Raw genomic sequence first — 27,810 nt, forward strand, 5'->3', positions numbered from 1 at the left:
GCTGAAACCAGGTGTCTAAAATACCTTAACATATTCACATGCTCAATCACATGTATCCCCACTTTATCTATTTTTTGTATCTGTGCTCTCATTATCCCTCCCCGCTTTGCCCACCTTCAGTGAACCTTGACAGCCCCCCCCCCTTTTCTGGGCCATTATTCTGGGTCTGCCACCCAAATTCTGAGCTCCTCTTATCAAAAGTGCACAGTTCTAAGGACGGAGGAATGAGACAGAAAATTGGGACCGTCTCTCTCCTTCTCAATTGTCACAATAATAAATCTTCTCTCCCCTTGACACTTCTCTAAATGGCAAATCTGTCATGACAAGGCAATGCAATGCAAAAGACATCTATTAAAGGGCACATTGTGAAGATAGCTGTCACAGGATATATTCATAATGCATTGGAGAAAGAGAGCAAGAAAGGAATAATAGATTATAAGGAATCAGAATTTGTAGCCAGTGTGGTTTAATGGCCTGAGTGTTAGACTATAACTTGGAATACCAAGGTTCAAATTTCTGCTCAGCCGTGTTGGGGGCTGCCTTGGGTCCCATTGGGGAGAATGTGAGATGTAAATTCATGATAAAATCAACTGATTTATTTAACAGCTTATTTTCCCAAGACATCTACTCTGGCAACTTAAACTTGTGTCCAATCCCTAAAACCTGACTCCCCCCCCCCCTCTTCTTAGCTACAAAGTGGAGACATGAGCTCCATCCAAATCCCTCAAAGCATCAGATTGACTATAGGAGGAAAGTAGAAATGCTGGGAAAGAAAGGGAAGCCAAGAACAAAGGAGACTGATTGATAAGCTTGGGGAAAATTCTACTTGGTTTTCCAAAGCCTAGTAATGTAGGAGCAAAAAATAAAGGCCAAAAGAACCCAAAAGGGTTTATTGCAACTTGCCCAGTAATGTATGACAGAATGACTTCCAGCACTTTCCAGAAAGAACTCTATGTACACTAGTACATCCATTAACACAATGGGAAACCTAGGAGTCTCAGTTCAAGCAAAGGGCTCTTTGAAAGTCAGTTCCTTTTTCAAGGACTCCTTTTACAACTGGGGGCAGAATTGTGACACTATGAGAGTGCCAATAAGCAATCTCTTCCATAGCCTATTACCCCGTCCTTCAATCCCCGTTACATTGAGTGATGGCTGGGATGGTCATGTAAGACACCTCCTAGAATCACAGAATCCTAGAGCTGGAAAAGGCCACATCTAGTCCAACCCTCTGCCATACAGGAAAAGCACAATAAGTGCCCCTGACAGATGACCATCCAGCATCTGTTTAAAAGCCTCCATAGAAGGAGCTTGTACTCTGAGGCAAAGAGTTCCACTGCTGAACAGCTCTCCTCATAGGGCATGGTCTCCAGGTCTTTAGTCATTTTAGTTGTCTTCCTCTGGACATGTTCCATCTTGTCAATATCCTTTTTGAATTGTGGCGCTCAGAATTGGACATAGTATTCCAGATGAGGTCTGAGAATAGAGAGGCATCATGACTTTCCTTGATCTTGACACTAGACTCCTTCTGATGCAACCCAAAATCCCATTGAATTTTATAGCTACAGCATCACATTGTTTGCTTATGTTCAACTTGCTGTCCATGAAAACTCCAAGATCTTGTTCACATGTATCTGTTGTCAAGCCTGGCGCCATCCATTCTGTATCTTTGTATTTCATTTTTTCTAAGTGTAGTATCTTAAATTTGTCCTTGTTGAAATTCATTTTGTTAGTTTTGGCCCAGTTCTCTAATCTGTTATGGTCATTTTGAATTCTGATCCTGTCCTTTGGGGGATTAGCTATCCCTATTAATTTGGTGTCATCTAACCCTAACCCTAAGTATGCTCTCTAAACCTTCATCTAAGTCATTAATAGAGATGTTGAACAGAACTGGGCCCAGGACTGAACCCTGTGGCACTCCACTAGTCACTTCTTTCCTAGATGAAGTGGAACCATTGGTGAGTACCCCTTGGGTTTGGTCGCTTAACCAATTACAGATCCTCTTAATAGTAGCATTGCTTAGCCCACATTTTGAGTAGTTTGCTTGCAAGATCATGGGGGACTTTGTTGTAGGCCTTACTGAAATCAAGATATGCTACATCCACAGCATTCCCTGCATCTACCAAGCTTGTAGCTCTATTGAAAAAAAGAGATAAGATTAGTTTGGCATGACCTGTTCTTGAGAAACCCATGTTGAAAACCTCCAGATGAGATTCCACCAGCATATTCCACTGTCAAACAGCTCTTACTATTAGGAAGTTGTGTTGTGATGCAATCACCCATCAGGAAGTTCTTTTTCCTGCAACTTGAATACATTGCACCATGTCCTAGTCCCTTTTGGGGATTAGGAGGTGAGACCTATCTCCATTTCTACATTAGGGTGTAAAAGGAGCTTCCAGGTAGCTTCTTTGCATTGCAGTAATTTTTTTATATTTTAAATACAAAAGTGTTGCTTATATAACAAAGTCAAGGGAAAAACATTCTAAGCTTGTTTCATGCTTGCAGAAAAGGTGAACAGTTTTCTCCACAGGAATATATTAGATTAATTTATCATGACACTCATATTTGCTTTGCTGTAGCAGAGATATTCCCAGATGTTTCCAAGGCAATTTTTGTTCATTATTGCAGAAGGTTTGTGGAGTGCCTTTCACTCTTTAACAGATAACATAAACTTACAATTAGAGCAGTAAACAGTGTTGGTAATATAGTTCAGTGCAGCATTTGACGGAATTTTAATTTACTGATTATAATGTGCAAATAACAGAACAATGTTGAGCTATTTTAAGACCTTTTATTAATTGTTCTAAGAACAGATGCTCTTTTGTCTGCACTGCATTAAAAGAAATAAGCTTTATTTGTTCATATACAAAACTACATACTTTTAAATAAGTATCAGAAGACTTATCAGAAGATTTAAGAGTTACAGTACATTCTGTAGTGGCTAAATTACAATTTTCAAGGAACCACTGCTTCAAGAAGCAGTGAGTACAGAAATACATTGTTCATAAATAGCAAGTGGGAGGCTCAATTGAGTCACTGTACTGAGGAATATAAATATGATCAATATACAAAGGCCTTTTCAACACATCCTTCAACATTACCAGTCATAATATTTGCTTTCAGAATAGCTTAACAACATGTGAAGGCAGTCTGTTGTATGCATACTAGCAAATCTCAGAGACAAATGCAAAAATCCTGTCGACTTTAAATTTTATTTTGAGGAAATACATTTGTAACTTTGAAGGTTTTCTTTTTTTATCAGAACATATATGAATCATCCTCTGCAGCTCTAAGGAGATAGGTTGCAGCTTAGCAAATATTAGTGACAACAATACTTGCACAATGACCATCCTAAATATGAATATAAAGAGGACATCTGTCAAGCAATGAAAAATTAAAACGGACAGATACACACTTGGGTTGGGGGAATAGGACAAATGACCAAACAGTATTTTGGAAAATGGAGAGAGCACAGTGAAGGCTATAGGGCCATAAACAATGATTTGTTCAGATTGGTAACTGAAACTTAACATCCACTTGCGCCTGCTTTGCTAAGGTCACTATTTCAGAGAGTTTCACAACCTGGAAGACAAAGAAAAATGATCATGATATATCTAATAGCAAATAAAGGTGAAGTAATAAATTACCAAATCCAACATGTGTTACATAAACATAGGTGAGCCATGAAAATAAAATCAGAGGCTCTGAAGACCTAGACCTTTTGCGTTGGTGGACTCTTGCAGAACATAAAATATATATCCCGGTGGCTGACAGCTTTAGGCAAGGGCTATTACAGGCAGTGTTTTTTCACCAGTTCTGTCCCACCTTACCTAGAAGCAGGTTTCTGATATCAGCTGCACCAGGAAAGAGACTATGGCCAACATCAAATGCTTGATTTTTTCCACATGCTCTGCCCATCACCTTTGTCTGAAAGTCCCTTTGGGGGAACTCCTTCAAAGATAGTGGCAAGGGCCATTTTTTCAATTACTGAATCTGTATTGGGTCTTGGTTAATCCACATTCATGGTTTGCTTTTTTAAAAAACTGTCTCTGTTGTAGTTGAGGGAAGTAAGTCAAGGGGAAAAGAAAATATCACTGTGGGTTATACAGCTGTTAATACACTGCCCCGCCTCTGGCCCCTCTTCCAATGCTCAGATACAAGGTTGCTTTTCTACTATGATTTCTAGCCCAACGATGCAGTTGTTTAATGCTCTCATAGCAAGACCATGCTCATTCAGGGTTTAATGACAGTAGAAAAGGCATGGGATCCTAGGCTGGAACCTCAAGTAAGATCATGAAGATCTGCAAGGATAGTTAGTTGCAATCTTAAGACATACAAAAGGAGGAAAAGTAGATGAAAGCCTTTTTAGATTCCTTTCTAGAAGCAGAGAGCATTTTTATTTTCTTTAATTTCATCTAAGATGTTCTTAAGGCCTGCATTAGGAAACAGGTATGTGCCCTGGAAGGAAAATAATGGATAAACTGGGATAAAGATACTAATGGCAGAGTTCAAGCCAGTGTGATCTGAGAGGCCTAGCACTGTCAGCCACTGTCAGCCACCGATCTAACAGAGAAAGGCATAGCACCTTTTACAGCTCAAGATCCAAATATTGACTTTAATCAATCCTTTAAAGACCACTGTCCAAAGACAGCAGTGATGATGAATACAGATGTTTTGTTTTCTGGGGAAACCTGAAAGAGGCATACTCATCATTATGCATAACAGCTCCTGAGAGCAAAGCTACGATGGCAGCATCACTGTGTTTCAAGACTTGTTTGGGCTGATCAAAACAGAAATAAATTCTGAGCCACACTGACTGCTGTCTTGCCTTATATTGCCTTTCAGTTTTGACAAGCTTGACGTGGGGCAGCAGAAAGGTTATTGTGCTGGTTTAAGCTCAAGAACTATAGAGATTCCTCTGGGAGCTATTTAGTCCTTAGACATTGATTCAGAGAAGATTTGGCTTGAGTGAGAAGAAGCAGTCATCGCTACTAAAACAAAAATAAAAAATACTGCTGTTGGTTAAGTCTGTCAAGGGCTCCTGATCAAGCCATTCAACCTCTTCCATCCTCTGTGAAATCTGGACCATCTACAAACATCACTTTCGACTTCTGGAAAGATTCCATCAGTTTAGCTTTTGAAAAATCCTGCAACTCTCTTGGAAAGAAGACAGGCGGACAAATGTCAGAATTCTGGAAGAAGCAAAGACCACCAACACTGAAGTGATGATTCTCTGCCATCAACTTCGCTGGACTGGCCACATTTTCCAAATGCCCGATCACAGTCTCCCAAAACAGTTACTCTACTCTCAACTTAAGAACAGAAAACAGAATGTCAGTGGACAGCAAAAGGGATTTAAAGATGAACTTAAAGCTAACCTTAAAAAATGTTAAATGGGAAGCCCTGGCCCTTGAGTGTTCTAATTCGAGGTCAGCTGTTACCGACCATGCTATGGATTTTGAGGAGGCATAAATTGAGGGCAAAAAAAAAAAAAATCTGCCAAGAAGAAGGTGTGTCAAGCAAATCCATCCAGAAATATATCACTGTGAAAGACCATGTGGATCTGGACTACGTCTTCACAGTCATTTATAGACCCACCACCAAGACTCTACCTCTGGAAGATAATCATACTCAGCCCATGATGATGATGATGACAAGAGCTGTTTGGACTCTTTGGTTGTCTGTCTTCTTTTTTGAACTTATTAAGAAAACCTATGTTCTTAGAGATTAGCAGGAACAATTTGAAGAAGAGTTTTCAATATATTTGGCTCTCTGGTTTTTTTCTTCCTTTTTAAAAGAAGCTCAACAGTAAATTTTATTGATACTGAGTGCATAATGTTTTAATTTCCCTCAGAAAAAAGAAGAAGTGGGGATTGTCTTTGCTGCAACATGAAATAAAAATCGTTTCTGTATAATTGAGTAGGGCAGAGGTACTTAAAATCAAAAGTAATTGCAGCTATAGATTATGGTGCCTGATTTTACCACAAACGTAACTACTGACTGAGGGTGTAGGCTGTAGAAAAGGAGAAGGCCCTGCTGAAAGGCTATTCTCTCTCTAAAATGGGTTGACTTACTTATTTGGCATGATGCACTATATCAGTGGTTCCCAACCTTGTTCCTCCAGGTGTTTTGGACTTCAGCTCCTACAATTCCTAAACGCTGGTTATCTGGCTGGGATTTCTGGAAGCTGAAGTCCAAAACAACTGGAGGACCAAAGATTGGAAACCACTGCATTAGACAATGAACAGAAAGCACCAGAGCGGCTTTAAATCAGGAGTCCCGAAAATAAGACCTGTGGGCCGTATGCAGCCTCCATGGTCACCCAGCCCCTGACCTAAACTGTAGACTTAGGTCACCCTAAATCTCAAATGACCTGAAGGCATACAACAACAACAAACCTAATTAACCTGGCTCTCTCATCAGCCAAAAGCAGGCCTGCACATTGCATTGAAATACTGGACCATTTATGTTGGTTAAAATTGTTTTTCATTACAAGTACTGTATTGTTCTTTCAATTTTTTGCACTACAAATAAGATATATGAAGTGTGCATAGCAATTCGTTCATTTTTTTTCAAACTATAGTCCGGCCGCGTAACAGTCTGAGGGACCATGAACCAGTTCTCTGCTTAAAAGATTTGAGGACCCCTGCTTTAAATAGTTGGTGTGGCCAGAAAATTGTTGAACAAGGCATTTAAGGGGGAAAAACATTAGGAAGCATCATCCAACAATGGACATCTCAAGCACTATGGTGCTTTCCTTGAGTCAAACACTCCCAAAACAACAAAGTATCACTAGAAGCCACTGGCTCATACATATTTCAAAAAATGAGACTATTGCATTCACGTATAACCGACATGGCAAATACAGTAGAGTCTTGCTTATCCAACATAAAGGGGCCAGCAGAACGTTGTATAAGCAAAAATGTTGGATAATAAGGAGGGATTAAGGAAAAGTCTATTAAACATCAAACTATGTTATGATTTTACAAATTAAGCACCAAGACATCACGTTTTACAACCAATCAACAAAAAATGCAGTTCAATACATAGTAACGTTATGTAGTAATTACTGTATTTAGGAATTTAGCACCAAAACATTGCCGTGTATTGAAAGCATTGACTACAAAAACACTGACTACTAAAAGGCAGACTGCGCTGGATAATACAGAACATTGGATAAGCGAAGGTTGGATAAATGAGACTCTACTGTAACACCAAAATTGATCATGTGATTCCTGCCTTTTCAAGCAACAGGAGGACTAGGCTGCCTTGCAAGAGAGGCTTGGAGGCTGCCTTGCAAGAGAAAGAGAAAGGGAATACTGCCACCCACAAAATGCTGCTATAATCCAATTTCATGATTGACAAACAGAAATACCGAATTTCTGAATTCACAGTAAATTGGGGGTTTTTTAATCAAGAAAATTTTCCAAAACAATACTATTGCCATTCCAGTAACAGTATAAATATATCATAGTGTGTTCAATGAAATGTACATAGTGCTGTGCTCTCTGGAAAGGTTACTGAACTGATCTGAGTACGTAGCTTAGCTCAAATAGGGAGGTGGCCATGTGAGAGGAGAAAGGGCACAATTATCCACCTGCCATGAAAATTTGAAAAACATATCAAATGAAACACATGTCTATTCTGGTGTAATGGACAAGTCTGGAACCCATTTTCTCCTGGGATTACTGTAAAGCATTCTACACAGAGGTGCCTTTGATGAGTGTTTGGAAACTTCAACTGGTCCAAAGACGTGTAGACAGGTTGCTACAGGGAGCGGGTAACACCCCTGTTGCAGCATCTCCACTGGCTGTCAGCTTGTTTCAAAGTGCTGGCAGTGGTTCTCAACCTGTGGATCCATAGGTGTTTTAGTCTAAAACTCCCAGAAATCCCAGTTAGTTTACCAGCTGTTAGGATTTCTGGGAGTTGAAAGCCAAAACATCTGGGAACCCAAAGGTTGAAAACCACTGCCCTATATAGTTCATGTTCATGCTCTTTGGTAGATCATATCTCCCTGCCCAGGTCATGAGACCTCAGGAGAAGTCCTTCCCTTGGTCCCACCTTCATCTCAAGCTCGGTTCTCTCTCAGTGGATGCCCCTTGACTCTGAAACTCCCTTCTTCCCAGGGAAGCCAGAATGGCCCCCTTCCTGTTGACCTTCTGGCAGCAAGCTAAAACATCCTTATTTGGGCAGACTTTTATAGTAGGAGGTTTTTAGTTTCAAGTCAGAGGGTGCTGTGATTTTTTTCTATGAATAGGTTCTTAATTGGTTTTAAGGGTTTTAACTGTTGATTTTTTAATACTGTTCCATTTCATTCAATTTTAATGTTTGTATGTTCTTATGTTTCACTTGCATTGGTTTTGTTGTGACCCACTTTGAATCTCTATTATAGAGAGAAAAAGCGGAAAACAAATAAAAAAACAATCACCACCACCATACATTACTGGGGATGGCACTGAAGGTAAGAGGGGAAAAAGGGAAAAACACCTTGTCTATTAAGAAACAGATAGGTAGGGTTTGAGACCACCTGGAAACAGGAAGAGGTGAAAGTTTAGGCAAAGATTATTGTGTGATAAAAACATATGAGAACTATTAACTAAAGCCAACCTAAACACGTTATGTGTTGGAAAGAAGTGTTGTAAATATTGTGTTAATCCACTTCCTGAAACTCATCAGTATAAGGTACTTAACAGGTCCCAACCACCAGCATGTAGCAACATAGGAAAATACACATGTATATATTTTATAGTCATCTCTAACTGGGGCTCTGTCAACTCCTGGATTCTGCAAGATTGTAAGTGTATGTGTACAAATAGATTCTAAAGGCATGATGATAGATTTAGAGATGTATACTGCTCCAGTACAAAAACTGAACAATTCTATAGTACAAGAAGGTATTCAAATCTATTTTTTAAATAGTTCAATAATGATTGCCAATGCCATACTACAGCAAGAAATCCATAGCAAAAATATGGAAAAATAACGTTAGCTTACCATTTTAGCAGCTTCATCCAAATCATCACAAGCAAGTATTTTCAGACCACTGTCTGTTATTAAAGCTTTGGCATCATCAACTCGTGTACCTAGGTAGTCAAATTAAAGATTAATAAATCACTGTGCTCAGTGTCATTTGAAACACTCAACTCACAACAAAACAATGGACAAGAAAAATACTATAGCATCATCTGGTGAAGCAATACTCTGATGTTCAGAACTAATCTTTTCAATAATGTACAAGTCAAGTGGTCCCATCTGATTTTGCCCAGCCCTTGTTAGTACTCAGGTGGGAGACTACGATGGCGTACCAGATGCTGTAGGTTATATTTCAGAGGAATGAACAGGCAAAACTCCCTCTGTTTCTTACCTAAGAAACTCCTATGAAATCCATGGGGTTGTCGTAAGTTGACAGGCATCTTAAAGGTGCATACCCATGGACATGTGAAATGTATTATAAGGCTTGAGAAAAACTTAGTTACCTACAGGCAACAGCTTTGTTAAGATTGGACTTCTGAATCAGTATCATGACTACCATACATTGAAAGTTAAGGCATCTAGTACCCTGTTATCCCAATCCAGTTTGTTGTAACATATCAACATTTAGCAAGCCCTCCATCTACTAAACAAACATGTAGGCAGAATAATTAGGGCAATTGGTTATTTTATGTAGAAACTTGGATTCAGTATCTTGGAATATCTTTCCTGAAGAGAACTGCAATTGGGAAAATATTATACAAATCACTCAAGATTTTTACAAACAAATACAGTTTGAGTATCCCTTATACAAAATGCTTGGGGCCAGAAGTTTTCCGTGATTTTGGATTGTTTCATACTTGTACACTCACACACAAACAAATGTGTGCGCGCGTATATCTCCATCTTGGAGATGGGACTCATATCTAAATACAACATTCATTGATGTTTCACACATAGCATGAATGTAATTTTATGCACACTATTTTTAGTAATTTTGCACATACAATAATGTTTTGAGTATTTTGAACAATTAGAAAGCAACTGTGTCGCTATGTCAGCCACCCATGTGGAAGAGTTTGGATTTTAGAGTATTTCAGATTTTAGATAAGAGACACTCAAGCTGTACTTTGAGTCATCATCCCCTGCAGCGTTTTCCCCTCAAGCATAAAACTCTACAACACAAGGCAGAGATTAAGGTTTTCACATTCAAAGAATGTGGGATTTGTGTATAGATAGTGTTTAAATGAAATTTGTGTCTTGCCAGTATTGCATACTGATTGCATCATCCAGAGTGTACTATAGTCTGGAAAGAGTTAATTGCCAAGAAGCTGTGATGACCTTGATGTGTGACTGGAACTGGGGAGTGTCCAGGCACAAGTGTTTGTGCATTACTGATTACATCAGTTCAGTTCTGTTCTGCTGTCTGCTGAGAAGTCAAGTCCTGTGTCCATTGTCTGCAAGTCTGTTTGTCTTTATTACTGCTTTCAGTAAAACTTGTATATAGTTTTACCAAAGTCTCTGGATGTCACTTTGTTCTGATTCCATCCAACTGCTGCGCTGCTAATTACTTTGACATAGCCTTCAACAGCATAAGCTGTGTTGAGCATAGACACGTAAAAGAGTTGTTTACAAGAAAGCCAAGGTCCACTACCTTCAGGCACCTTGTTTTCCACACATTTATATTCAATAGAAAAATGAAGGGCATTAGACACTGCAGAAGAATTGGAGGCCTACCTAGTGATATGAATAATATGTTTAAGAGATCATGGTACTGATGTAGAAAGCAAATTACAGAATATAATGATCACTGAATTCAATAATATGCAGAATGCTCACCTTGTAACCGTACAACAATAGGTATTTTTAGTTCCAAATCTTTTACTGCCATGATTATACCTTGTGCAATCACATCACACCGCATAATGCCTCCAAAAATATTTACCAAAATTGCCTGCACCTGTGTGAAGAAGCAGCATATTGGATTGTAAGAACTCATTTTAAATAATAAATCTCTGCAACATAAATAGTTTTCCTATTTATGGAAAATAGGAACACAAACACAGGTATCAGGGGAGTAGTCAGGAATGGCTGCAAAAAACATTAGGGATGGCATGAATTAGAGTAGGAGTAATTAATATACTAAGATGCTCAGGGCCTGTACAATAGAATGTAGGAACACAATTAAAGACAGGTATAGCTCAATTAACAAGTAGAGGTTGTCCTGAGCTTTACTTCTTGAATAGAAATTTATACCAGAGGTAGAAATAACATGGAAAGAACACGCACAAAAACAGAAGTTCAACTCGTTTCCTCAAACCTTTAACTCAAATCCAAAATTATGGACAGGTGAAATGAAACACCCAAGGTACGGAAGCCTTACATCACCAAACTCTGGGAGACTTTTTTTTACATTCCACAGCCTCTGCTTTTCTTATTATTTCCATTTCAATGGCAAAATGTATAGATCTAAGCTTTCCAACATGCCAGAGAAATTGGTTAGTCTGCTTTCCAATTTTCTTTCTGTTTTGCTGTTCACAAATGTTCAGAGAGTGAATCTGGAGGCAGCTGCTTTTTGTGCATGTTACATCTAAACTCCCACAAGAGGATCACTATGAGTGGAATTCTATTCTTTCCTAGGATTACTTTATTGCATAGTTTATTGCAGACACATCACTGCAATCCAACACAGAAAGTCTGTTTTTTCTCCAGCCCACCTTCACCATTCTCCCAATAACAATGCTGCAAAAAAGAAAAAAAGAAATGCAGCTAGAGAGAAGACAAAGCTGGGTCTAAGCTATGTTCCAATAAAAGGACTTTGTAAAAAGAACTTTGTTAGAGGCTTTGTTAGCTGAAGTAAGCTTGTATTTGTATAAATGGAACATATAACTTTGATGGATGAATTTCAGTAAGCCTGATGTGGACATGCTGCTTAAAGCAGTGAGGCCCATCATCTGTTTGCTAAATTCACAGTCATCTTGGCTGATGAAGAAATGTTAGAGGACTGGCCAATTTGTTGATGGGGGTTGTAAATGCTATTTTGAAGGAGGACAATAGATTTGGACTCATAGCAACTTGAGCTCGGGCTTTATTTAGGACAGAGACAGCATTGGTTGCTTTCATGGGTGCCCTATACGAGAAATTGGAAATGTGAAAGCATCCCTGTTGCTTCTGCTGTATTTTCCAGCTGCATTCAAAGCCATCAGTCATGATGGTCCTTTGTGCCTTTGGATTGTTATTGGTCTTGGAGGTGACTATTTTGAAGTATTAAGGTGTGTTTTTGTTCAATTTTAGCTTGTAGAGCAGCAGTACTCCTTCCTAAGAAAGGGAGGTTTGGAGACAGTGATCCATGCTTCAATTTCATTTAAACTACGGGGGTTGAATGAAAAGTAATGCATCCACCTTCATTACTTGGGTTTGGATGAGAATATTTTAATAAATCAGAAATAATCCTTAGAATGTGCTCTTTAACTACCACTATTCATTTTCCCACATAATCACCAGATAGTTGGATACATTTCTGCCAATGATGAACAAGTTTTCTGAAGCTATCACGGAAGGAGTCGACACTCTGTTTCCGCAACCAGCGTCTCACAGTACCCATTGTGGACAGATCTTCTGATAGCCAAGCAAAGCAATAATGTGACCCACACGTTCTTGTGAAATGCCGATTATGCTTGAAATTTCTCTCTGTGTGATACGATGATCGTCCTGAATCAATCTGTCAACCTTTTGCTTGTGAAACTCTGTGATTGTTGTCACAGGATGTCCAATTCTTTGTTTGTCACGCAAGTCAGATGTTCCCACCTCAACATCTTTAAACTTATTCGCCCAATGACACACAGTACTCACATCAACACAATCACCATAAACAGCTTGCATTCTCTGATGTATCTCCTTTGGGGTGACACCTTCTGCTGTCAAGAATTCAATGACTGCACATTGCTTAAGTCGCATTGACCGACCGTCTGCACAGGGTTCCATACTTCGCACTTTTACAACACAACCGTTCAATGCTAAGGCTTCCTGCCTTAATGGAACTGTAGAGGAGAGTCTACTGAACAAGCCAGTACCTGCTGCATGCCAGTACTGCCATCTGTTGAGGAGTTACGAAGGTGGAGGCATTACTTTTCATTTAACCCTCGTACTGTAATATGTTCTTCATGGAGCTGACTTTAAAAGCACTCCAGAACTACAGCTAATGCAAACTGCAATGGTCAGACTGTTATCTGAAGACGGGCTAAGTAAACTCTCATCAGGCTGCCAATGGGCAATTGCATCATTCTGTACAATTTAATTTAAAATATATATATATTAAAGACTTTTGAAATTTCTTGAATTTTCAAAGACGTAGCTACTAGTTATATTAGAAGAAATGTGGCAGCATACAGAAGATTTAGAAAAAAATAGTATGAAGGTTAGGGTTCAGGTGCCGTTATCCAAGTTATCTGCTTTGAACTGGATTATATGACTCTACACTCCCAGATAATCCAGTTCAAAGCAGATAATCTGGATTTTTCATGGCAGTCTAGAAGGACGTGGGATGGAAAGTAATAGAAACCCTTGCTTTAAATTTTCAAATAGCTTTGTAAAGTGACGCAAGTCTTTCAGATCTTTACAATGGCCAGCTACTGTTGATGTGTGTGAGCAATACATCTACTTACCAAAAGTCAGTTTCCTTGGGTTCAAAACCTTATCTGAGAAGACTCCTTTTGTTATACATGGAATAGTAAGGACTCTTATATCAACATATATTGTGTGCCATGAAGCCAATGTTTTCGGTCATACTTCTGGTAATGGAGTGGAAACTGTAAATATAATTCCATTCATCTGTTTCTCTTTCTAGCATTCCCTTTGTAATTTCCTTGTTCAAGGATTACAACCTTTAAATCCTGTACTATATGTAAATGTTGACGGAGGCTAAAATGTTTTGCACTTGGTTTTTGAGTACTGCCATTTCTAAGCTCTACTTTGGACAAACAGAATAGTAAATTACCATGTCTAGAGATTATCCTGTTTGCCCAATGTGGAGTATATAAGGGTACTGCTGACATAGGCTGGCATAAATCACACAGGAGGAAGAGCAAGGAAATGTACTTCTGAGAGTGTGAATGATGTTATTGGTCTCTGTAATATTGCTCCTAGAACTGATGTGGGGACAGAACTAGCATTTGAGTTTGTGGCCTTGTCCATATATTATCATCAATTTACATATCCTGTTTATAAGTGAGTAGTTAATGTCAAAGGCTTTCATGACTGGAATCATTGGGTTGATGTGAGTTTTCCAGGCTTTATGGTCATGTTCCATAAGCATTCCCTCCTGATGTTTTGCCCACATCTATGGCAGGCATCCTCAGAAGTTGTGAGGTATATTGGAAACTAGACAAGGGAGGTCTATATATCTGTGGAAGGTCCAGGGTGGGAGAAAGAACTCTTGTTTGTTGGAGGCAGGTGTGAATGTTGCAATTAATCACCTTGGTTAGTATTGAAAAGCCTTGCATCTTCAAGGCTTGGCTGATTCCTGCCTGGGGGAATCCTTTGTTTCCCTGATTGTTTAATGTCTGGAACTCATCTGTTTTCAGAATGTTGTTCCTTATTTACTGTCCCGATTTTAGAGTTTTTAATACTGGTAGCCAGATTTTGTTCATTTTCATGGCTTTCTCCTTTCTGTTGAAATTGTCTACATGCTTGTGAATTTCAATGGCTTCTCTGTGTAGTCTGACATGGTGGTTGTTAGACAAACTGACCAATTGCAAAACCAAGACCACATTCCTGCATGTATTTTCTAGTAAGAAAGTTCATTGAACATTTTGAGACTTGCTTCTAAGTAGGACTCTGCTTTATATAATCGGTACATTCCTTGATAAAATAATGTTATTTTATTATATAAAATATCTTATTTCTAATTCCAGTAGTTACGTTCAAGTGAGAAATATGAAAATAAATGCAGAATTCCAAAGAGTAATAATAATAATAATAATAATAATAATAACAACAATTTTGTTTTTAGCCTGCCCTCTCTCCCCGAAGGGACTCAGAGCAGCTTCCAAGACAAAAATGGCTGTGCTCGTACCTTTTTATCTGAAGTAATAAGTCTAAAGGCCTCAGTCACCTGCTGCGCTGTAGCACCACCACCGACATCAAGAAAATTTGCTGGAGTGCCTCCATGAAGTTTAATTATATCCATGGTGGCCATTGCAAGACCAGCACCATTTACTACAAGAAAGGGGCAAGAGTAAGTGAGGACACAGGAACACAGGTCCATCACCATTACTGGCACTATGATATTCAAACAAGGCAAACATACCCAGACATCCAATGCTGCCATCTAATCCTATATAATTAAGATCAGACTTTGCTGCATCCCTGTCTCTGTCATCTTCTTGGGTCCAGTCTTGCAAGCTGAAGATTTTCTGCTGACGATAAGCTGAATTGCTATCAAAGTTTATCTTTGCGTCCATACACATCACTTGGGAGACAAACACATTGCATTTAGATCACTTCACACTCAGGGTACTAATTTTCCCAAAACTCTACACCAAGGTTCTGAAGTATAAGCAGTACTATGTAACTTGTTCTCTGCCAATGTTCATAACAATGCACTTCAGGTACAGGATGAGGCTACACACAATTTTTCATATAAGAACTCGCACAGTATCTCTACCTTGACCAATGCAATGCCTGTGGTCTTTGTGGCACCTGAGAGAGGAACTACTGTATTTACTCAAATCTAACGCTCACCTTTTTTGGCTAAATCACTTTCCCAAAATTAGGGTGCACAATAGATTTGTTTAATGTAGTAATTTTAGTGCTGTGCCAAAGCAAAAGTAGAAGCTGCTTCAGGAGCACCTGGACCTTCTGTTTGAGGGATGTCATATGTAATTTAATTGTCATGGCTCAATGCTATGTAATTCTGGGATTTGTAGTTTGGTGAGGTACCAACCCTCTTTGGCAGAGAAGGCTCAAGGCCTTGCAAAACTACAGCCCCCATGACTCCAAGGTAGTTAAAGTGGACTTATTCTACAACATAGATGCATCCAAAAGTTTTCTTTCCCATTGCTGAAAGCTTTGGTGCTCTAACACGTTTGTTTTTAAAGAAGGAATTCTAAGCAGTCAGCAACTGAAATGGCTATATTACAAAGAGTGCACCTTTTGCTGCTGCACATTACATTAGCCAACAGATACTTTTTTTGGTTTTAGGGTTTTGAAAACTGAGGTGCGCATTAGATTCAATGGCACATTAGACTCAAGTAAATATGGGTACTTGCCCTTCTGTTTGGGGTGTGAACCAGTTGCACTAAGAGACACACACACTTCCATTTTTCTTCAAGGTCTAACCAAAAAGAGTTGGACCCTGTAGAATTAAAGCAGATCCTTTTTAATATGCATAATTTTTAAACAGGAAAGCTCCCCCAGGCCTTTAATCAAATTATAACTTAGAGCCCTTCCAGACAGGCCCTATATCCCAGGATCTGATCCCAGGTTTTCTGTTTACCCCAGATTATCTGGCAGTGAGGCAAAAAGGCAAAGGTTTCCCCTGGCAGTGAGGACTCATATCTAATTTAATGCAGAAAATCTGGGATCAGATCCTGGGATATAGGGCTCGTCTGGAAAGCAGGGATTTCATGGCTCATTCTGTTCCAACCTCTGATGATGTAGTAAGCAGATTCACTACTGCATCCCTGATAGGTAGCTATCCAGCCTTTGTTTCTGAACTCTAAATGAAGTTGAAGAACTTCCAAACAATCCACCGGCTGATAGTTGGCAGTATTCAGATGCCAACCAGTGCTGATAGACAAACAATTGTGACTCGCACTAACAATATATGGCAATCCATGTTACTTCCATGATTTTTGAGTAATTTGTTAGCTATTTTTCCCAAACATGAATGAAATATGGAACATGGATACTCAATTTCAAGTGTTCCATAAGTCATTACAGACATTATTCCATTAGAAAATACTTTACCAATCCCTGTGGAATCTTCAACCATGGGGTTAATTTCTACCATTGTGGCATCAAATTTAATAAAGAGGTTGTAGATCTTAATCATATTTTCAGCTGCTTCATTTACTAAATTAGCAGGAAATCCCATTTTCTTGGCCAGCTAAAAACAGAAAACAGTAAATTAGGAGGAATCCTATGAGCAAATACACTAGACAATAAAATGGAAGAAGGGGAGAGAAAAGAGAGAAGTGCCGAAGGATCTTTAGGACTCACTGGTTTTTATTTTAGTATCAACTTTTGTGGCTATACCCCTACTTTTTCAAATACAACAGTGATAATTAATGCTAAGGTAAAAGGCATATTTGTATGGAAGGTAATAGGTTCCAGAAAGATACAAATCATGTTCCTTACTCTAAATTTTAAAAGGACCGAGTGAGACGATATGGACCTTTCAGATCTTTGTAGTGGCCAGGCAATAAATTTACCTAGGCTCAAAACTCTCTCTGAGAAGATTGTTTTTGTCATAAGTGCAGGAGCAACTGGTATCAATATATGTGGTGCCATGAAGGCACTGTTTTTGTTCATATCTCTGCTAACAGACTGGGATGTATTAATATACTGTAATTCAATTCAGCCGTTTCGCTTTCTAGTCTTCCATTTTAACTTCCTTGTTGAAGGATTGCAATCTATAAATCCCTTATAGTATGACATGGCAATGAAAAAGGCCATTCAATGCTAATCAAGGTGGTCTACTGCAACATTCATGCTTGTCTCAAGCAGACAAGAGTTCTTTCTTCTACCCTGGACATTCCACAGGTATATAAACACCACTTGCCTAGTTTCCAACAGACCTCACAATCTTTGAAGTTGCCTGCCTTAGATGTTGCCGAAACGCCAGGAAAGAATGCTTCTGGAACACGGCCATACAGCCCAGAAAACTCACAGCAACCTAGTGATTCCAGCCATGAACGTCTTCGACAACACCAAAGCCAATTGCAAATCATTTCAACCTTCTTGAACGTATAATAAAGGATCTTCTCAAGGAGTTTTCAACTTTGGGAAACTGACTCTTGAACAGCAGATTTATTGCTTTCACAAACACTAACTGCATTTAAAAACTGAGAGACCCGGATTACCTTACATGACCCTCTGAAAATTTAGGGCAACGCTCATGATTTGCATCTTTCTGGATCCTATTACATTTTATCCCACTTTCCTAACACTATAAATATGTTTTATGCCCAAGTCTTTAAGACCACCTGATATTGCACCCAAAGAACTGGGTTTATAAGCACAGAAGTTTATACAAAAATAAAAACCATTTGGTTTTAAAGGTGTTGCCACATTCCTTCTTTCCTCCCTCTTTTTATACTGCAAGAGACTAATATAGCTGCTTCATGCATCTTATCTACTTTTGCTTATTCTGGCATATTCCAATCTGTCTTTCCTGTATGATAGTCTTCTAAAGGTACTGAAGAGCAGCATACTTTTATAAAGAAAAAGACTCTAGGATCAGTACTGATCCTCCAAGTCGCTAAAATGGCTCTGAATTGTACAGAACATTGTTTAAAAACAGACCTGTTGCAACACTTAGGAAAACCTTCAGCATGTCCTGATACATTACATATTTTAATTCAAAAGTCTATCAGGGTAGAAGTTGTTACTGAGCAAAAAGCACACAGTTCAGTACCCTGATAGCTTGTTCCTTCTGGATGCCTTCCACAATGTCAACTGGTTCCTTGGCAATAGCATCAGGATTCTCTGCAGCCACATCTTCAATATTGACACCACCTTGAGCGCTGCCAATGAGTACAGGGCCCTAAAAATGAGGAATAATATTTGTATACAGTGCCCCAAAGTTAATCATATAACATTTATGAATTATAGGCTGCATATGAAAAATGTTCAGTTTGCATTCTAGATAGAACTGAATGCTCCAATTAGGCTTCTAGGAAATAGAAAGACTGTAAATTCATACAGTCTGATTTGTAGTAGTTACTGGATAAATGACTAAAGATTTCTATATTAATAAAATAGATATACCTGGAATCATAGGTGCAATATCTGGATGTTTACCAGTTCTATTGCATCAGTTTTGGAGTATAAATGCTCCAATCTACCTGCTTTCATACCAAAAGACAGACTACCAAATTGAATATATCCTGTCTATTTGACGGTAGAAATATTAATTGTAGTTGTAACACTGCAAACTATTAGCCATAAAACCTCTGGAAAAAAGTGGTGTGGAGACCTGCATAAATAAAATAAAACTGAAGACATTAACCACAGAAACAAAGTACTGGAAAGAAGTGTGAATCTCACTGCCTTGAATCTCACAGATACGTTTTCAGGAAGAATTAAATGATGTGCATGTTAGAGCAATACTAAAGCAAAAATTCATTCATGGTATGTCTTCTGTTATGTAACTGAAGTCTTTTATCAGTTTAATAAGAGCTGAGAACTTGTGGTTGAACAGAGTGGCAGGTTTTTGCCTCTGGGATATTCTGGAACACTGACAGGCTACCAAAACTACAAAGCATAAGAAGTGTCTGAAAGTCCAGTTCTTGATTTTTTTTTAAAAAATGAATGATGCAGAAGGTCAGCATAAGTTATTTAAAAGGTAAATAGCCACTTCTGGAGGTGCCCAAGTATAGCGATGGGCCTTGTTGACACTAAAATGGCAGCCATGGGGAGTTGGGTTTCCAAAAACAGAACTCAAGAGCTAAACTTTGCCCATTTCTAGTTTGATAAAAGACAACCAAAATTGTTTTAATGGTCCAGCATCACCTCATGACAATTCCAAGTGACTTCTAGAGATTTTTGTTTCATGCAAAAATAATTTTGCGCTAAGCCTTTCCCTTTCCCACATCCAAATTCTCCGCCATCCATGATCACCATCTGATAGGGAAGGCTACAGAAAAAATACATTCTGAAAAAATTGGAACGTGTGGGCAGGGCACATTTTAAAATATTATTTCTTAAAATCTTACTCATGCACTGGTTAAAATCTAATGATTTTAATAAGGTAAGAGCTAGGTCACTGCAAACACTAATTATTTTCCTGACAATTTCTCTCCAGATATCTTCTTCCAAAGCTGAAGATTTAAAAAAAGACCACCTGCTATTGAGAACTATATGGTATTCCTTTGCCTTTTCCCTTAAATTGCTGTTCTGCCTAATCCCGACTACATAAAAATTTGCAAATAAAAAACAATTTGAGGGTTTAAAGGCCATTTCAGAAAAACCTCTAGAAATCCCTCAATGCATGCCCCAATGTTACATAAATTATATGTTTACGCTAAGGGACATTTCTCTTGTCACTAGGCACACTGACATTTTTATCAAATTAAACAAGTAACTGCATCATATTGTAGAAAATAGTATTGGAAACGTTTGAAATAAACTAGTGTGTTCAGAAATAAAGTGAATTATTTCTATGATGTTCTAGCTGACTTAAAAAAACACAGCCGAAAACAAGATAGACACTTTCCATTGCAAATCTTCAGCCATAAAAAAACTATGTGTTCTGTAAGGAAGCATTGTCTTCAAGATAGATAAACTTGCCTGAAATGATCGTTCCATGGTTATTGCAAAATAGTACTCTCTTCTGGGATATCTGCGCTCACAGATAAATACTTGATTGCATATCCTGCCCTTTTCTCCCGTCTGCTTTGTGAATAGCTTTTTCCCAATCATTCTTGAGGAAATCTCTCGTGCTTCTTCTGGACTGAAATAAAAACAGGGTTCAAAATATGACCAATAAACAGTAGATCAGAAAATGTATTCTATTCTACTGTAACCTACTATATGTTGACTATATTTTATCCAAAATGCTTGGGACAAGTTGTCGGATTTTTTAAAGATTATGGAATACCTCTATTTTTATATAAGTACATAATGAAATATTTGGGAGACAGCACCCCAGTCTAAGCATGGAATTCATTTATATTTCACCTGAAGGTAATTTTATATACAGTATTTTAAATAATTTTGTGCATGAAACAAGGTTTGTGTACATTGAACCACCTAAACGCAAAGGTGGATAACTCCAGATTTTGGAGTATTTCACATTTTGGAATTCCTGCTAAGGGATGCTCAACTCATATATAATTATGGTTTGTAATCATGCTATACTAATCATGATCACTTTACATTATCTTCAGTATGAGAGGAAACGTGACTCTGAATATGAGTTGCTGATCAACATGGATGCATCCATATCCTACTTGAGGGTTTCCCAAAGGCATCTGGTTGGCCACTGTGGGAATGTGGAATTGAACCAGATAAGCCTTTGGTTTGATCAAGTACTTATGTTCTAACATCAAAAAGTAAGATAAAAATCAAACCTTTTAGCTAGAATTACAACTAATGTTTCAGATGATTTGGATTCTAAAAGATAGATGTGCTGAAACAATTTGAGTAAATGTACATAATCTCAAGAGTTTCTTCATTTGTTCAACTTACGAAAAGACTATTTTCACTCCTCCTTTTAGACCACCTTCAAATGTTCCTTTTCCTCTGCCACCAGCTAAAACTTGTGCCTTCACAACAAGGTCTTTTGTACCTGGAACACAATGGGGATAGACAAGGACAGTTTTTAAATTTTAAATTTTTTATCACTGCATAAAAGATTTTGCCTTGTGACAAAGATAGTTCCAAGATGATGCATATAAGCAAATATCCTAAGGAAAACAAAGAAGCAGATATGTTGCCAGGTACGTTCTCCAAGAAATCAAAAAAATATGAGTTAATTGCTTTTACCTTTCACTTCTATTTTCTGGTGAGTTTTTTGCCAGGGAGAATACACACAAAGTAATGACTGCCTAATCCACTACTGAATGTAGATGTCCAAACAGTGCAAAACTGAAAATATTCTTTACTTTTCTAAACCTAATTGCATTGGGAAGAAGGATAGTTTCAGAGCGAGATCACAAGATGCCTTACTATTAACTTTGATAACCTTAAAGGTTATACATATCCATAGCACATTTTTTAAGTAAAGCAAGTGTCAGTAACATAATATCCAAAAGAAAATCTAGGTACTTATTTAAGAACTTCACAACTGCTGAACCTCTTAATGTCAGTTTCATTACAGAGCTACTAACTTGTACATCCTCAGGCATTAAACTTTTTAAAAGTTGTATTTGTTCTTGAAACAAAAGCTCTCTTTTTTAAAGTAAGGAAGCAGAGCACATAAAAAAACTTCAATATTATACCTATTTGTTTGGCAACGTTATAAGCGTCCTCTGGTGTATTTGCAACTAATCCATGTGGAACAGAAATTCCAGCTTCTTTCAGTAGTTCCATACTCAGATATTCATGCAATGACAAGTTCCTTCGCTGCTCAATTTGAAATGCATGATTGCTAAGCAAACCAGGACTTCCACTGAGAATCTAAGAAAAAAGGAACATAAATTTCAGTTTGTCTAATCTTCATTTACAGTAATAATTTAACATTATTTCATCATAAAAGAACCAGATAAATCCCATCTACTTACTAGCTAAAAGAAAATATATGATTTTGCAGTGACACAAGCATAGGCTAAGCAGCAGCTCCACATTCTGGTCTATAGAAATCTCACCCCTGGAAATGGAGAAACCATTCTGGCCCCAAATCACTGAACAATAGCTCTGGCCTCAAAAAGGACAATGCTTTCCATGCAGTGACTCCATATGTACTGAAGTTTCCCAATGCACAATATACAAATATACAGGTATATGTGTACCTAAATACATGTTTGTGACACCTTTAGTCGGCATTTTTTTTATTCGAATAAATGGAATTTTATAATATTTATAACATTGCAGTGACTGAGTCTGCTTCATCCAACTATACTTCCATGTTGTACTATGGCCATGGGCTATTATTCCATACTCTAGGTTTTTTTTACAAAGAGTATTTGGTGTATCTGATGAAGTGCTACCTGACAAATAAAATGTTACATATATAGATCTGAGAGTATATAAATATATTATTGCTTTATTTGCTGTTTTATATTACATAAAGCCTATAAATGTCAAGTGGACATATGCTGGCAGAGCGCCTACATAACTCTGCACATATAATTTGGGGTCTTTCTTCTGACTAGCAGCTGTTACAATCCAGTTGCTGGGGCTTACTGGTGGAGAGGGGAAGGGAGGCCATTCAAATGATAAGAGACACTGCTTTAGTTGTCAAGGAGTAACAAAACAGAAGTGCACTGTTTTCGCCTTCTTCTGGGAGCCCAGCGTAGCTGGATCTTTATGGTTGAATCACCTCCCTCCTCTCCTCACGAATAAGTGAAAGCAGCAGGGGACCCTCTTGGGGCTTAACAGGTGCCAGGCAATAGTAGAGGCAAGAAAATAGCCCTCTGCCCTGGCCAAAAAAGTGTGTATGTCACCAACAAGATGCCGGGTAGTGTGTCATCCACAGTAGTGACTATTTGTTTTTAATTGTGGGTTGCAAGAAACAGACAGTATGTTACTATCTGTGGAAGATGTTTTTTCTGGTTTCCTGAGAACACTATTTCTGTTTAGAATAATGTGTGAATTTACAGTCTGCAACACAAGGGCATTTTCATGGAGAAAGATAATGGGACAATGACAATTGATTAGATTATTTAGGACAGTTTTAAGAAAAACACATCTTCCAAATTGAACTGTGTTTAATTTTTTATTTAATCAAAATAAGATGATTGTATTTCTTGCTCAATAATACATAATCAAGATTATTTGCTAATACTTGTTCCAAGATCATAGAATTAGAAGAAACCACGAGGGTCATCCAATCCAGCCCCCTGCTATACAGAAACACATAATGTGTCCTGATACTTTGATCTGAACATACAACTTATAAGTCAATTTGTATGCTTTAAATCAGGCAATAGCTCTTAATAAACAAGAAGATTGCATAGTCTTCATCATAACATAACCCCCTGAACAAATCAGCTAACCTTGAACTATCCCAGGTTAGGCAAAATGTGGTCATTAGGATATTTTTGTAGCTTTAAACCCTTTCAGACTCCCCAAACCAACCCAAAATAAAATTACATTCCTGTCCAGGAAGCCTTCAGGAATAGCAATGCAGCTTTCAAATAGGTTGAAATAATTCTGGACACTTTTGAGTTTTTGGTCTAGGGCATTTTGGTAGTTTTTGTGGGTTCTAGAAAGTCTTCAGTGGAGATTTGTTGGATTTGTTGATGTTGCCCAGTTCTGAACTATATACACTGTCTGTAAGCCTCTTTGTGACAGGATAATATGTGACCATGCCATTTTCCAGTAGTCTCATTTTAAATAATTCCAAAAACAGTGACATAACACAAATCAAGAAGAGAGCACACATGCCAAATGCAAGGCCCGTGGGCCAAATCTGGCCCACTATGTCGTTTTATGTGGCCCACGAGACTTTCAATGCCAGGGTAATATACTTACAATTACAAACAGACCTTTGAAGGCTGATGTGGCCTTTTGTGAAAATGAGTTTGACGCCCCTGCATTACAGCTAATACTACCAATATATTTGGAAGAATATTTGATAACATCTAGAACAGGGATGGGATTTATATGGTCCACCAGCTGTTGCTGAACTGCAACATCCAACATTCCCCATGACTGGATATTTTGGCAAAGGCTACTGGAGGGTTTATTTACTATATTTATTTATTAGAATATTTATACCTTCCCTATATCTAGAGATCTTAAGTCAGGTTGAACATTTCCTACCTCAATCTAGCAGATACTACAGTAATAGGATACTGTAAGGCGCATACAAAGGCCAAATTAACAATTGAATCAGTAGCAAATGAAGGCAAATCTAGTCACAATTATATGGGATCAGTAGAGTCTCAAATTGTTTAATATAATGGATGAAGGAGTGAGCATTATATTACATATGTCTACTGACCTTTCCCTTAAAACCCCAAAGTGTTTTGCATTATAAGTATTTTAATCTTCACATTAGCCTTCTAATGTAGATTACGTCAAGACAGACTGCCTGACCATGTATGAGTGTCACAACTGAAATAAAATCTGAACCCAGTTCTTCCTGGTGCAAGCCAATGCATACACATGTTATTAATGCCTTCTGGCCACTCCTTCGCCCACAATTAGTTTCTGCGCTAATCCCTTCTGAATGTGATTGGATTCGTCTTTAGAAACACAAACTGCTTAAACATTCCAGGGAAAGAACTCACAAAAATTTAAAAACCTCAGTCTAACTGGGGAGAAAACAATGTGAAGTGGAAAAACACTAGGAAAAAATATCAGATCCACAAATACACAGTTGAGAGTATTACTACTTAGCCAGTGGTATTTTAGACACAATTAGGGAATTATTAGTGGATAATAATAGAAGTTTAAGTCAATAATGTAAAATCAGGATACCAGGCTCCTATGATTCCATAGCATTGAGCCATGGCAATTAAAGCAATGTCTGCATTAATTCTACAATGTAAATCCACCCACAACTAAACATAAACATCATTTATGTTTTACCCACATTAAATACACATAGTCTGAAGGTAATTTTATCCACACTATTTTAATACTTCAATGCATAAAATGATGTTTTTGAATCAATAACAATAGCAATGCTGTTACTTTTTCAGCCACCCATGTGGATGATTTTAGAGTAAGAGAAGCTCAACGTATTGTAAGACCCCGCTTTTTCATACAACACACTGAAATATCTGGAAGTAGTTAGCTCTTCCCTGTGATCCTTAAGTATGCCCCCTTTTAGCACAAATAGTGACCTCCTGCCTAATTCATTATCCTTCATACTCTTTCATGATCTTGCAAATACAGCTTTGTCGGGTTCCTTTGAACCACATAAAAAGTACACATTACACTATGACAAAAGAAGACCTTCATCGTTTTGATTCCATCATATGACAGGGGAACCACACTAATAGTTAATTTTTGCGGAACAAAGCTCTCCTATTTGGAACAATAGTTTTACTGTGTGCCAGTCTACCACACATTCATTTTCACCCTTCAGACCACAAGCTACATAAATAGCTGCTTCCATACTATCTGTATAGAAAGCTCTCAACTAATACCTTTCTTGATGGAAGAGAAGGCATGCTTATCAAATTTGCAGATTACACTACATTGGGAGGGATATTTAATAGCTCAGAGGACAGGATCAGAATCCAAAATGACCTTAACAAAAGGAATTTCAACAAGGAGAAATGTAGGATACTACACTCAGGCAGAAAAAATGAAATTCACAGATATAGAATGAGATATGTTTGACTTGACAACAATCCATGTGAAAAAGATTTTAGAGTCTTAGTCAAGAACAAGATGTCAACAGTGTGATGCGGCAGCTAAAGTCTGCACCAACAGGAGTGTAGTGTCGAGATTGAGGGAAGTCATGGTCCCACTCTATTCTGCTTTGGTCAGACCTCACCTGGAATACTAAGGGCCCTTCCACACAGCCATATATCCCAGAATATCAAGGCAGAAAGTCCCACAACATCTGCTTTGAACTGGGTTATCTGAGTCCACACTCAGATAATGTGGATTATATGGCAGTGTAGAAGGGCTAGAGCAGTGGTTCTCCAGTTCCAACCTGTGGGCCGTGAGAACAAAAATCCGGTCTGTGAACCTCGTTCCTCTTACCCCAAATAACCAAACAATCTAAAGTTGACCAAAAACTGATTTGTAATCCCTTTGGTACTAATGCTGGTACTAATGTTGGAGAGTGGTCCCCGGTCAAATGGGTCCTGGTCAAAGTGGGTCCTGGTCAAAAAAAGGTTGGGATCCACTGGGCTAGAGGGAAGCCACACATTCACCATTTGTACCCTGGGCCCGTCCAAACAGCCCTATATACTAGAATATCAAGGCTGAAAATCCCACAATATCTGCTTTGAACTGGGTTATCTGAGTCCACGCTGCCCTATATTCCGGTTCAAAGTAGATCATGTGGGATTTTCAGCCTTGATATTCTGGGTTATAGGGCTGTGTGGAAGGGCTCCCATATATAGCACCTTTTCCCCACCCCCAAGGTTTTTTTTTCCGTGTCAGGAGTGACTTGAGAAACTGCAAGTCGCTTCTGGTGAGAGATAATTGGCCATCTGCAAGGACATTACCCAGGGGACACCAGGATGTTTTGATGTTTGATGATCCTTGTGGGAGGCTTCTCTCATGTCTCTGCATGGGGAGCTAGAGCTAACAGACGGGAGCTCACCCCGCTCCTCAAATCTGAACCGTTGACCTTTCGGTCGGCAGTCCTGCCGGCACAAGGATTTTAAGCCATTTTGCCACCGGGAGCTCTGATTAACTTAGTAAATTCTAAGAAAAGGCATGATAAAAGTAACTAAAAGAAGTATTGTCCCAGGGCCCTTCCACACAGCCATATAACCCGGAATATCCAGGCAGAAAATACCACAATATCTGCTTTGAACTGGGATATATGGCAGTGTGGACTCAGATAACCCAGTTCAAGGTAGATATTATGGGATCTTCTGCCTTGATATTCTGGGATATATGGCTATGTGGAAGGGCCCTGAGTCCACAGTGCCACATATTTCAGTTCAGAGCAGATACTGTGGGATTTTCTTCAGCTGTGTGGAAGGGCCCAGGGTGAGTTCCGGGTGCCGGCGCCGGAAGAAGAGGAGGGCATCTAAAGGACGATACCAAGGAGGGAAGGCCAGGCCAAGGTCTCCGCTGCCCTCCGCCTCTTCCCCGCTTTCCTCACCTTGGCCGCGAGGCTCGCGCGCCCTCCTTGATATCCCCTCAGCTGCCTGGCGGCCGCTGTCACCACCCGCGAACACATCATGGAGGCGGCCATGACAAGCCTCCTTCCTCCCCGGCCCTTCGGCTCAGGCAAGTTTGCCCCGCTCGCAATACGCATGCGCCGACGCATGCCACAACACGGGCCCTCCATCACCCTGGCGCCACTAGGGGCGCTGCCAC

At 38.8% G+C, this 27,810-nt stretch overlaps 1 protein-coding gene across 1 annotated transcript; it reads right to left on the reverse strand.

The window, feature by feature from the left end:
- Positions 1-2,774: 2,774 nt before the first annotated feature.
- On the reverse strand, positions 2,775-27,751 carry sucla2 (succinate-CoA ligase ADP-forming subunit beta). Its single transcript, XM_003215313.4, has 11 exons — positions 27,593-27,751; positions 22,131-22,308; positions 21,379-21,478; positions 20,479-20,641; positions 18,605-18,733; positions 16,936-17,074; positions 15,275-15,436; positions 15,041-15,183; positions 10,807-10,927; positions 8,992-9,080; positions 2,775-3,579 (listed from the first exon to the last, which is right to left on the reverse strand). Exons 1-11 carry the CDS (start codon positions 27,746-27,748, stop codon positions 3,505-3,507), a joined length of 1,455 nt encoding a protein of 484 aa, XP_003215361.4. The 5' UTR covers positions 27,749-27,751; the 3' UTR covers positions 2,775-3,504.
- Positions 27,752-27,810: the final 59 nt, after the last annotated feature.

Source organism: Anolis carolinensis, chromosome 1 (genome assembly GCF_035594765.1).
Source record: "Anolis carolinensis isolate JA03-04 chromosome 1, rAnoCar3.1.pri, whole genome shotgun sequence".
NCBI classification, from domain to species: Eukaryota; Metazoa; Chordata; class Lepidosauria; order Squamata; family Dactyloidae; genus Anolis; species Anolis carolinensis.

Bases quoted from the DNA above. Each gene is read 5' to 3' on its own strand.
- sucla2 (XM_003215313.4), bottom strand. From the start codon at position 27,748: ATGCGTATTGCGAGCGGGGCAAACTTGCCTGAGCCGAAGGGCCGGGGA. The intron at 10,928-15,040 runs GTACGAGCACAG...TTCTTCACACAG, and splicing joins TTATTACTTCAGATAAAAAG to GTGCAGGCAATTTTGGTAAA. The intron at 3,580-8,991 runs GTAAGCTAACGT...TTTGTCTTCCAG, and splicing joins TGGATGAAGCTGCTAAAATG to GTTGTGAAACTCTCTGAAAT.